The sequence below is a fragment of the Epinephelus fuscoguttatus genome, linkage group LG8 (genome assembly GCF_011397635.1).
Source record: "Epinephelus fuscoguttatus linkage group LG8, E.fuscoguttatus.final_Chr_v1".
NCBI lineage: Eukaryota > Metazoa > Chordata > Actinopteri > Perciformes > Serranidae > Epinephelus > Epinephelus fuscoguttatus.
In genome coordinates, this window is record NC_064759.1 from 45083378 (window position 1) to 45096473 (window position 13096).

A 13096-nucleotide genomic window follows, 5' to 3' on the forward strand; every position below is an offset into this window, starting at 1 on the left:
CGTATGTCTTAGTTACAACATGATTGAGCTAATTGGAGTAGTTTCATGTCGTATCCGACAGCGGGAGGCTTTTAACGGATGACGATCCTGATGTTAGCTTTGCTGCTAGTGTTAACGTTAGCTGTCCCTGTCAGCTGCAGCCACTGATGCTTTCTAGACATCGTGATTTCCCAAAACTGAATAAATACCACACATAGCAACACAAAACTGCTTTGCCAGCTCAATCATGTTGTAACGGCTGGATGGTTGATGCGTACATGCTGATTCAGGTGCTATCAGCCGATCCGCGCATCAATATGGCTTAATGATCAACTCAGTCAATTAAAACAAACTGTCCTGTGTTAGGAGTGTATGTCGCTAACAGAAAGAAAAGGGGAAAAAAGATAGAAAAACAGCGTACACCTCACATATTTATTTCTCACAGTTGAGCACACGTGTGGCTGGCATGCAGAAGCACCGTCTGTGTGTCTGTGTGTCGAGCGAGCAGCTTCAGCTGCTCAGGTAGAAGGCTGTGTAGCCCGGTGTGTTTTCGCTGATTCGGTTCTGCTGGTACACTGGAGACGGGGATCAAGCAGTTTGTCTCACTCGGGATAGATTGTGCTTTTTGGTTCATAGTTTATGATTGATTGCGATTTATTTAGAGGAATACATTTCCGTTATAATGAAACGTGGTACAGTTATCTATACAAAATACACAGACTAATAACTAACTGATTGACTAACATAAACAACTGAAAATTGAAAAAAATAGCTTGCGCCCGTTAGCTCCTGTAAGGGAGAGCATGAGGGAAAGCGGCTGACCGGAAGTCACGCACAAAAAAACGGAAGTTGATCACTATTTACTTCCGTGTTTGAAAATAAGGTGGATAGGTTTGTGTGTGTGTGTGTGTGTGTGTGTGTGTGTGTGTGTGTGTGTGTGTGTGTGTAGGGTTGGGATCTGGATCCGGTTCTTTTTTTTGGGACCGGGTCCAAAATTCCGGTTCCGGAACCGGTTCCATCACATTTGGAGTAACCGTTCCTCCAAAACGGTTCCTAGATTATAAAAAAACGTGCATTTCCATTAGAGTGCGGCACGCCGCATATTTCTATCTGAACCCGCCCAAGCCCACATTATTTAATTACTAAAGCACTGAGTTTGTGTCACACAGTTGTTATGGTTACAGGCTATTTAACAGGCCGGGCTTGCGCCGTGGGTGCTCATGAGACACCTTCGTGTTTGAGACGGAGCGCGGAGGTCCGAGGCTTCCAGCGAGGGGAGAGGGAGAAATATAACAAAATAAGAAAATAGGAAAACTTATCTCCCTCTTTTATTTTCAGCGTTTAATCAAGGCGGAGGCGGGCGGTGGGAGGTCCGAGGCTTCCAGCGAGGGGAGCAGTAGAAACAAACCCATGCCAGTGTGTGTGTGTTCTTTTCAGGTGTTGTCACGTAAATAACAGTGCCCAAGCATGAATGCATATAAGTATTTTTAATTACACTGCTGTGGTTAATTTGAGGTAATAGTGTTACTGTAGAAATCAGAGAATCACTTTTTGTTGTTATATATTTTCAAGGAGATGATACAAGCTCTAAATCTGAAATACACACCACACACAAATGTGTATTTTCATCTAATTGTACTGTGCAACAGTTAGAATAAAGTTTTTGTATTTGTATGATTGCATTTGTGTTTATTATATACTTGTTTAAGTACAGCAAGTATAATGAATATAATGTAGGAATCGGTAAAAGGAATCGGTACGGAATCGGACCGTTAAGAAGGAATCGGTAAGGAACAGGAATCGTTAAAATCCTAACGAGTCCCAACCCTATGTGTGTGTAACTATCATAATAACATGAATGAAGCTCAAGCTTTTACAAATTGACAATAGCATTATATTTTCTGTGGTTACGCCCCTATGTTAGCTCAGTTTTGCTCAACAAAATAAACACAGAAAATAAAATACTGCAGTTAATTTGTGAAAGCCAAACCAAACATATTGTTTTAGGTTGTTAAAAGAGAAACTTAGCAATTTTCAAACAGCCAAATGTCACAGCAGTGTGGGCAGTATGTGCAGATGAACGATATTCAGCTTCCCTCCATGCTACCCAAAGCTCTCTGATCTACCTGTGGGGTAACACAATGACTGAACAAACATTAGTATTTTCTCTGTGTAATTAATAACATGGTTATCGTAGATTAGCTGGGCTAACCGTTAGCTGTTAGCCGTTAGCCGTGTCTGTAATAACTCACTTAACTCACAAAGTGGCCCGTGAAAAAAATATTTTCTCCAGCGTATGTCTTAGTTACAACATGATTGAGCTAATTGGAGTAGTTTCATGTCGTATCCGACAGCGGGAGGCTTTTAACGGATGACGATCCTGATGTTAGCTTTGCTGCTAGTGTTAACGTTAGCTGTCCCTGTCAGCTGCAGCCACTGATGCTTTCTAGACATCGTGATTTCCCAAAACTGAATAAATACCACACATAGCAACACAAAACTGCTTTGCCAGCTCAATCATGTTTTAACCGCTGGATGGTTGATGCGTACATGCTGATTCAGGTGCTATCAGCCGATCCGCGCATCAATATGGCTTAATGATCAACTCAGTCAATTAAAACAAACTGTCCTGTGTTAGGAGTGTATGTCGCTAACAGAAAGAAAAGGGGAAAAAAGATAGAAAAACAGCGTACACCTCACATATTTATTTCTCACAGTTGAGCACACGTGTGGCTGGCATGCAGAAGCACCGTCTGTGTGTCTGTGTGTCGAGGGTGCGAGCCGCAGCTTCAGCTGCTCAGGTAGAGAGGCTGTGTAGCCCGGTGTGTTTTTTCGCTGATTCGGTTCTGCTGGTACACTGGAGACGGGGATCAAGCAGTTTGTCTCACTCGGGATAGATTGTGCTTTTTTGGTTCATAGTTTATGATTGACGTGCGATTTATTCGCGTTTAGAGGGAATAAATTTCCGTTATAATGGAAACGTGGGTACAGTTATCTATACAAAATACACAGACTAATAACTAACTGATTGACTAACATAAACAACTGAAAATTGAAAAAAAAATAGCTTGCGCCGTTAGCTCCGGTAAGGGAAAGCATGAGGGAAAGCGGCTGACCGGAAGTCACGCACAAAAAAACGGAAGTTGATCACTATTTACTTCCGTGTTTGAAAATAAGGTGGATAGGTTTGTGTGTGTGTGTGTGTGTGTGTGTGTGTGTGTGTGTGTGTGTGTGTAGGGTTGGGATCTGGATCCGGTTCTTTTTTTTGGGACCGGGTCCAAAATTCCGGTTCCGGAACCGGTTCCATCACATTTGGAGTAACCGTTCCTCCAAACGGTTCCTAGATTATAAAAAAAAAACGTCACGTGCATTTCCATTAGAGTGCGGCACGGCCGCATATTTCTGTCTGAACCCGCCCAAGCCCACATTATTTAATTACTAAAGCACTGAGTTTGTGTCACACAGTTGTTATGGTTACAGGCTATTTAACAGGCCGGGCTTGCGCCGTGGGTGCTCCGCAGAGACACCTTCGTGTTTGAGACGGGAGCGGGCGGCGGGAGGTCCGAGGCTTCCAGCGAGGGGAGAGGGAGAAATATAACAAAATAAGAAAATAGGAAAACTTATCTCCCTCTTTTATTTTCAGCGTTTAATCAAGGCGGAGGCGGGCGGTGGGAGGTCCGAGGCTTCCAGCGAGGGGAGCAGTAGAAACAAACCCATGCCAGTGTGTGTGTGTTCTTTTCAGGTGTTGTCACGTAAATAACAGTGCCCAAGCATGAATGCATATAAGTATTTTTAATTACACTGCTGTGGTTAATTTGAGGTAATAGTGTTACTGTAGAAATCAGAGAATCACTTTTTGTTGTTATATATTTTCAAGGAGATGATACAAGCTCTAAATCTGAAATACACACCACACACAAATGTGTATTTTCATCTAATTGTACTGTGCAACAGTTAGAATAAAGTTTTTGTATTTGTATGATTGCATTTGTGTTTATTATATACTTGTTTAAGTACAGCAAGTATAATGAATATAATGTAGGAATCGGTAAAAGGAATCGGTACGGAATCGGACCGTTAAGAAGGAATCGGTAAGGAACAGGAATCGTTAAAATCCTAACGAGTCCCAACCCTATGTGTGTGTAACTATCATAATAACATGAATGAAGCTCAAGCTTTTACAAATTGACAATAGCATTATATTTTCTGTGGTTACGCCCCTATGTTAGCTCAGTTTTGCTCAACAAAATAAACACAGAAAATAAAATACTGCAGTTAATTTGTGAAAGCCAAACCAAACATATTGTTTTAGGTTGTTAAAAGAGAAACTTAGCAATTTTTCAAACAGCCAAATGTCACAGCAGTGTGGGCAGTATGTGCAGATGAACGATATTCAGCTTCCCTCCATGCTACCCAAAGCTCTCCCCTGATCTACCTGTGGGGGTCTCTGGGTTCACCAACAACTGGTGGACTTTGCTGGAGGTGACACTGGCGGATGAGTGTGGAGCTCCAGGCACAGGCAGCCTGGAGGAAGGCTTTGGTTAATGTTAGCTTTTGCTGGGTCAGAGCTTTGGACTGGATGTTTTCTGTTGAGATGCTAAGGTGTTGTGCTACTGTGGTAGGCTAGTTTGGTTTTACTGTAAACACACAGTACAGAGTTTTGTTTTGTTTCAGCCTGAAAAGATTGTTTGAAAAGAACTCTGAACACTTTGCTGTTTGCCCTGGTCTGTCTCTTCTCTTTACCCCTCGCTATTTAATTTTTCTATCATTTTGCAACCCATGCTACTTAATTACATCATCTATTTTGTAATCAATATATGATTTTGAGGCATGTTCTTCATGTCAGGTGTCAACAGTGTAAGCACACTGTGCCACAGTACGAAACACTGTGCACTGCATACAGTTACCTGGATTAAACAAAGATGTGATGATTTACATAGATGATTTTCAGTTTCAGCCCTAAATGCAACATTAAGACAGAAAAAGATTCATAAAGTCCTACCTTCCATGTCTTTGCATTTTTAAGACTTTTCAAAGATTGATTTAACCTCTTGCACTCCACCCCCATTTTGTAGCGAAAACGCCTAAAATGACATACCCAAATTATTCGAAAAATTGTCGAATAGTTGCCATGATTTTCAAATAGTGTTTTTGCTTGTGCTGCCCATCCCTAACTCAGCCAGCTTAAAACATTGTTCCTTATTGAAATCAGGTGTGATTATGATAGCTGATGTTATTTATGACAGAAACATCATAAAATATCACCAAATAAAGCGATATGAAATGTGAAAGTTATGATCCCACTTTCTAGGCGGTATATCTCAGCCAAAAATAGTGGTAGGAGTGAGACTATTACCTTTTATAAAAGATCTAAGTCTCCACTTGCAGCTCCGCTTAAGATCTCGAGTAATCCTTTAACTTTTCCCCTCAAAAAAACGGCATGACATGACTTGTCACCACTCATCGCGATTTTGGACTTTGTGTGTTTAGACTGCTCTGGTGCGAAATCCATAACAAATAAAAGAAAAACGATGTCATTTTTGAAAAGTCGAGAGCTTCCTGAATCCGGCAATACAAACTACACATGGTTCGATGACGTAGTAGTGTGCCTGGGAGATACCATTTAACAGAGGAGGGAGGCAGCGCGGATGTGGGCGTCCAAGCAGAGTTAGAGAGGTTAAGACATTTTAATACTAATTAAGGCCTTATTTTTATGTATGTTTATGTTTACTTTTTAAGGATCCGCAGGAACCATGACTACATCAATTTACATCTGCATTAGGAGATAGCCATTTAATTTAGAACAAGAACAAAAGAAACTGCCTCTGAAATAAAGTGGGGTAGAATGAAGGCCAATGAAAGAAATCCCAGCATGTAACCTGACCACCAACAGGGTTCAAGCACAAATCATTAGAAAACAGTGGGAATAAAAACCTTCATGTCTGTGTGGCTCAACCAAAACCTTCTTCCCTCCTCCAAAGCCTCCTCTTCCACCCCTCCCTCCTCTCCCTCCTCTTCCTCTCGGGGTGCCTCTGCCACCTCCTCGGCCTCGAAATCCTCCACCATCTGGGGATTTGAACCCACCACCTGAAAACAGACACATTATAATGGAGCCACTCAGGTCAACATGAGAAACAATATCTGTGCTTGGGTAATACAAAACACACTCATGATTTTAGTGGAGGTTCTGGTCAAATTTGTTGTGTTCTTAAAGCTTTCTTTATTTCCTACAGTCAGTGTTTGAGTTCTTCATGAAAAATATCTAGTGTCCTGAACTGCTTAAAAAGGGCTGTTTTCATGTCACACTTGATGTGCATACTGTGATAATACAGATGACATGATAGTGACAACACTTGATACTCTCACCTCTTCCTCCTCTGAATCCTCCTCGACCTCCCCGGTCACCAAATCCTCCTCTACCTCCCCCCCGTCCTCTTCCTCCTCGGTCCCCACGAGGACTGAACCCTGAAAAACAAACAGGGGGATAACAGGGGGATAACAGGGGGCATTAGGAACTTATGAAGTACCAACAGAGCCTACACATGTGCAGGGGTCATAGCAAAAAAACAAACCTAAGCCTGAAAATTTTTTGGACTTATTTGATGTAATTTCCTGAAATCTGGTGCACATTCATACAGAGCCAACATCCGGCATTTCAGGGCGCGGCATTAACAAGTATGAGCTGAGTTTACAACAGAGTGATGTAATAACAATGGGTTTGGGCTTTAACTGCCTCATGACTAGACGACTTCAGGGCCTAAAAAAATGACTCTAAAGTCAAGTTAACTTTACTTTTTAATGTGTTACTTTTTGCACAGACAAGACAAAACATGTTCTGCGATGAAGGAGCACACGTGTACTTTCTGGTCGACAACACTATCTGTCATCGACGCCAGTATGTCAGCAACGCACCCGGTTCCCTTAATTTTTTGCACCAGCTCCCAAAAGGCTTTCCGTCTATGCCTCTCTCTTCCACCCACGCCCACTGTGGAAAACCATGACATCTGCAGATATTACCGCAACACGATTTCTATTCGATGCGATTTAGGGGCCTCTATTCGATATGAGATGATATCATCTGCCCATTTAACACAGTCTGTTACAAATGCTGCCACCCCTTTCTTTTTTGCTTTTGGCCAAAATGCTAAAAACAAAACATAAATAATGTAAGTAACTGTAAGTTTCCTTTAAACTGACTCCGCTAACACATAAAACAGAACATGAGACAAGTTAACCTTAAGCGCTTTCTGCCAGACAGAAATTTCTGAAAGAAATCTTTGCATTTTAACCCAAACCATCATCTTTTTCCTAAAACTTCAGGCCTATCTAGCTTAAAACCCTGAAGGCAAACTTCTCCCAAAAGCCATAAAACATGGATTAACGTCATTTAACATAAGTATCAAATTCAGCTCAGTAATAACTGTCAAGGTTCATAGACAAGAATTCTATCTGCTAGTGACCCATTGTTAGCTTTAGCATGTTTACATTGCATAACTTAGCCTAGAGGCTGGCAGACTTTTTTCCCCTCTACTTTGAGTTTAACAAATTACATGTAATGTTACCATTTTTCTTACTTAGTGTTCGTTTAAGTCACTGCATCTCCCGACAAAACAGTGCAGTTGAATTTCAGTCTGCATGCATGTTTTTTCAGCCCAACATTGTTAATACAGAGCAGCTAATGTTGCTGTAGTGAGAAGTTAATGGACTGGGATGGCCGTCCAGGCACGAAACATTATGTCATCTTTTATCTCATAACGGCACTGTTCACGTATAGCATGTTCGTCTGACCCCTTTTTTCTCTAAAAATTCCAAGATATTTCCACACTGCTGATTTATTCCCGAGTAAATAAATGTTATCCTCATCTCCTTTCTCTTAACTGCTCGCCATCTGACTGCCGCCGCTTGATGGTGACACAGACTTTAGCTGTGGACTGAGCTCACTCTGAGCAGCATGCGTGGGAATGAATTACAAAGACTATACTGGAATATATTTCTAGCTTTTTACCTGATGGTCTGAATAATTTTCTAAATTTGTCGCTAGTCTTTTTTTAGAGATAAAGTTACGACAAAGAAAGTCACTAAATCTGATGACAAAGTAAACAATTTGGCAACAGTCCGCCAATCACTGCGCTGGATTTAAAACACAAGACACAACAAATAGAATGCTGCACAGTGATTGCTGTATCTTGATTATCATGTTTTCATACTCATGGGAAGCCAAAATCGTACTTGAAAATTATGGGATTAATTGGTCTGCCTTAACAAAAACATTTACCTATAGCACCACTGATTGTGAAAAACTCTGCAGTGAACCTTTAAGGTCCAGTATGTAGGATTTAGGGGGATGTATTAGCAGAAATGGTATACAATATAATAAGTATGTCTTCTTTAGTGTATGATCACTTGAAAATAGGAAGTGTTTTTGTTACCTTGTCTACAAATATTGCCATGTTGCACAGTACAGTGGCCCAGAACAGTCAAACCAAGCATTGGCTCTAGACAGGGCCATTTATATCAGCCACAGTAGTAAATTGAAAAAGACTGATTGATTTACTGGCTTTCATCACCTGGTCTGTTTGTGCTGGAGAAGAAGAGACCTCTGTGGATAATTCAGCTCCCAGTAAAAACCTCCTGGAGGTCTGGATTTTAAGTTTCAGTAGGGATGCATGATATTGCATTTTTTGTCAATGTCCAATATGCCCACATGTAACAACTAATTTGACTGATAACCGATACCGATATCAATATATCCACTTTTTTCATACCTAATTTTAGTGCTCATAAGTCTCTTCTGTGGTGGAATTAACATCATATCTTACATACACTCTAATCATGATGGCCCATCAGCAGATGGAGATGTGACATACAAAATGCTTTTAACCGTACATAATATTCATTCATTGTGCAAAGTAAGAAAAAGCATTCTAGCTGATTGTGACAGTTCATTTTAAAGCCAGTACTGGCCGAAATAGATGACGTACCAATAATATCAGCATGTTGACTGATTCTGGAATTCCATTTTTAAGCCATTGGCCAATACCAATGACACGCTTATATTATTGCGCATCTCTAGTTATCAGAGATAAAAGTTCCAAGTTGGGTTGCAACGTGCTGAACAGCATCAGAAAAACACTAATTTGTCATGTTCTGTTTTGTTCAGTGTTTTTACTGGTTTTAATGACCTGGGCTCTATTTCAGAAGGCAGGTTCAACAAACTCTGAGCCTAATCCTGAACTCCGGGTTGACTGAGCCTGAGTTGGGATGAGTTTTTGGTTCCAGAACAGCTGATCAGAATCAGCTCAATCAACTCTGAGTATGTTCAGCCCGAGGAACGCGCATTCACGGTGAGCACCAAAAGACATTATCAATGGAGTGCTGATGAAAAGTATTAATGAATCATTGCATAATGTATCCACGTAAATTAATTTTTCATTCACACTGACAAACCTGCAGTTCTGTGGAATTCCTTTTTTTTTTTAAAAGATTATTTCTTGGGCTTTTGTTGCCTTTAATGGCAAAACAGCATAATGTTATGGGGAGAGAGGCAACGACACACGCAGGAGGCTGCAGGCTAGGTTTGAACCTGTGGCCGCTGTATCAAGGATTGAGCGTCAGATCATGGGGCATCTGCTTCATCCACTAAGCCACCGATTTTCCGTGGTAATTACTTTTATAATCGATTATGATTTATGCCCAGGGAAAACCACAAAAATGGGCAAAAGTCTTTTCAGAGCTAGAGACACTTTTCTCATGGCCAGACAAACCTTTGTCTTGCTGATGTGTTCAGTGTCCCCGATATTATAAAGAAAACTGCCGCTACCAAAGAATCAAAGGGCAATGCATAAAATTTGCGCCGATGATAATGTAAATCCACAATGTGTAATATTTGATTTAACAGTTGAACAGACTGTTAAGATAAATGATAGAGTTTGAGGTGAAATTGTTTCTTTCATATAGGCCTAGTCACTCCTCCGGGGAGACATCCAAACGGGGTCTTATCACCTTCTCCTTACGCAACAGTCTATGAATAAACTCTGCCCCAACATCCACGACTTCATTCACAAAAGGAAACGCCATGTTTCTCCTACCTGCTACACGCTTAGTTGAATTGACGCCATAGCTCTATGCCATAGCCTGATGTGCACCTCTCCAAAATTGTAACTACACATCGCGGTGACACAGATCCCCTGTCTGTTTCTGTATACTGACACCATTTCCCTCAGTAGAAACAAAACTTGTATTTACTTGTATTTCACAGATAAGAAACAAACTGTGAAGACAGTAAAGCTTCCACAAAATATCATTTTAAGTCTTGTGTGTGATATATCCTTTAGGGATTTATACTTCGGGATTTATCCTGGCTTCATACAAACAGAGGAAATCTCCGCTCGTCGCTAGGCTAATTTATACAATGTAAAATGCCATAGACTGACACTAATAATGTTAGCATGTTGTACTTGCTTGGAAAACGTGTTTAGTAGAAGACAGTTGTTTTGTCAGTGAATCTTGCGAGTTGTAATGGAGCCAAATTGTGTGCCGTTACCTTTGTTAAATGTTGCTGTCATCCCTGGTTTCATATGAGAAGAGGGAAAGATCGCTGGCCGCTAGGCTAATTTATACAATGCAAAATGCCATAGGCTTGTGCTAATAATGTTAGCATGTTGTATTTGTGGGGAAAATGTGTCAAGATAAAGACATGTGTTTGTCTGTCAATGCTGCAAGTTATAGTGAAGCTGATTTGTGTACTTGTGTTTGAAATTTTCTCTATTAAGCCATATTTAATGTGTTTTTTTTTATCAACTAAACTTCACAGCACTTCACACAAACCTCTACCACTGACTAGTGTTTTGGAGGTGTAACTGCAGAGGGAACAGACACACCACCGCAGAAGTAAAAATGCTCACAACAGCAAAGTCGACGTGCGTCAGGTCTTCGCACAACCATAAATCCCATTTTAGCCTCAGGCCTAGATGAACCAAACCTGCCAGCCAGCAGGTCTGCTTCACGGAGTAAGTTGCTATAGTAACTGACTCAGGGTTACGCTGAGCTGGCTTTGTGAAATGGAAAACTCAGAGTTTCCCTCATCTCAGGCTCATTATACTCAGAGTTTACACTAATCATTCTTTCTGAAATAGGGCCCTGGTCTGTTTGTTTTGGAGAGGAAGAGACCTATAATAATAATAATAATAATAATAATAATAATAATAATTATTATTATTATTATTATTATTTAACAATAATAATAATAATAATAATAATTATTATTATTATTATTATTATTATTATTTAACAACAATAATAATAATAATAATAATAATAATAATTATTATTATTATTATTATTATTATTATTATTATTATTTAACAACAATAATAATAATAATAATAATAATAATTATTATTATTATTATTATTATAATTATTATTATCATCATCATCATCATCATCATCATCATAATATTTAAGAATAATTCAGCTCCTGGTAAAACAAAACAAAACAAAACAAAAAACTTCCTGAACAATGAACACTGAATGAATTCTAAGCAGGAGAAGTTTCAGCTGGTTGCAATCTAAAATCCTCACCACCAGACGCCACTAAATCCCTGTAAATCTCAAACACTGGACCTTTTGAACTGGCCCAGAAGGAAGATAGATATTGCGGGCAGATTCTTAACTACAGCAACTTAAAATAACTGTAGGTCTCTTTAAGCCTTCAAAAGACAGCCACCCGGCCTTTCTTTAGCCATCCAGTCCTAGATGTATCCAAGGCTCCACCAGCATTCTGTGTCATTTTGAGGTCTATCTGTGGTTTTACATTACTCAACCGGATTTTTCCACATCACTCAAAATCTGATAGAAAATTCAGCATCCATCCACATTCCGTGAATGATCTGACACAAATCTGTGAGCTGTGACGCTGTGAAACACGAACCTGCCGACTCCGGTATGTAACACCAATGCACGAGGTTCCGGCTCAGGCTAGCGGAAGCTAGCGTAAACTTTCGAGCTTTTGTCTGGTAGTACAAAGTATTTGAAAAACATTTTTACCTAACAATCAAATTTTGTCTATAAATGTTGTAACAAAAGAAAACATTTTTCATCACAGATATTTGGTTGGTTATTTCGGATAACGCGTGGCTAGGTTGGGTCTGCTGACCGAGGCTCAACACGTGAGGGCTGCACAGCGAGCTGCTGGTAAACTCTGCTTTAACCATTAACCTAACGTTAACGTTACATTTTATACAAACTGTTACATGCCACCTATTATTAACAAAGCGTCCACACACTTGGCGGGTTTGTCTCTCCAGTGACAACTGTTTACTGTAAGATATCTGAGCAGCATGGCGGTGTAGGCCCAGGACATTTAAGCACTTTAAATTTAAAACACCGCGGAACGCTCAACGAAGTGTGCACTTACATGTAAAACGTTACTAAAATAAATACCATCACAATCGTATATACTGTACCTGGTTTCATGTTATCTGCTGTGATGCGCTGTATCGATACTGAGGACGGGACGTTTATGCTGCCTTGAGCCTCTTACTGAACGGACCACATGTGCGGCTCCTACACCAACTTTCTTCTTCCGCCCTTTCCTCTTCTTCTGATATTTAATGGCGGTTGGCAAACAGCTTTTAGGTGCATTACCGCCACCTTCTGAAATGGAGTGTGGACCGGAACGGTCTTAGTCCTATGCTGTATTCTTCTGCCTGTTCCTGTCTTTTCCAAAAATGTAAATATTGCCCTATATCCTACATGTCCTGAATTCAACTGCAGTATTTCCCTTATTTCCAGTTTGATGTGTTCTCTTTCTAATCTGTGTTTGAGAATCCGTCTTTCCTGCTGGTATTTTGGACAATAAATAATAACATGCTCTACTACAATATTCACACAGACCAGTTTCATGTTTTACATTTAACTTAAGTGTACTATTCAGACCAGTGTGTCCAAATCTCATTCTCGAAATTATAGCTTCTTCTCTTTAAGTTCTGTTAGTGTCATTTCTCCTACTTTCTTTTGTATAGGCCTACTGCTAATGTCTACCTTTAGTTTCCCTGTTCCAATTTTCCCGCCATTTCTTAATAATTTCTGATTCAATTATACTTTAACTTCAGCCT

At 40.1% G+C, this 13096-nt stretch overlaps 1 protein-coding gene across 1 annotated transcript in view; it reads right to left on the reverse strand.

The window, feature by feature from the left end:
* fbl (fibrillarin) overlaps positions 1-12565 on the reverse strand; it is a 32266-nt gene extending 19701 nt beyond the window's left edge. Inside the window, exons 1-3 of the mRNA XM_049583208.1 lie at positions 12446-12565; positions 6346-6444; positions 5914-6066 (exon numbers count right to left, since the gene is read on the reverse strand). Coding sequence (XP_049439165.1) covers positions 5914-6066; positions 6346-6444; positions 12446-12455 — 262 coding nt within the window. The 5' untranslated portion in view covers positions 12456-12565. The remainder of the gene's footprint in view (positions 1-5913; positions 6067-6345; positions 6445-12445) is intronic.
* Between the last annotated feature and the right edge of the window lie 531 nt (positions 12566-13096).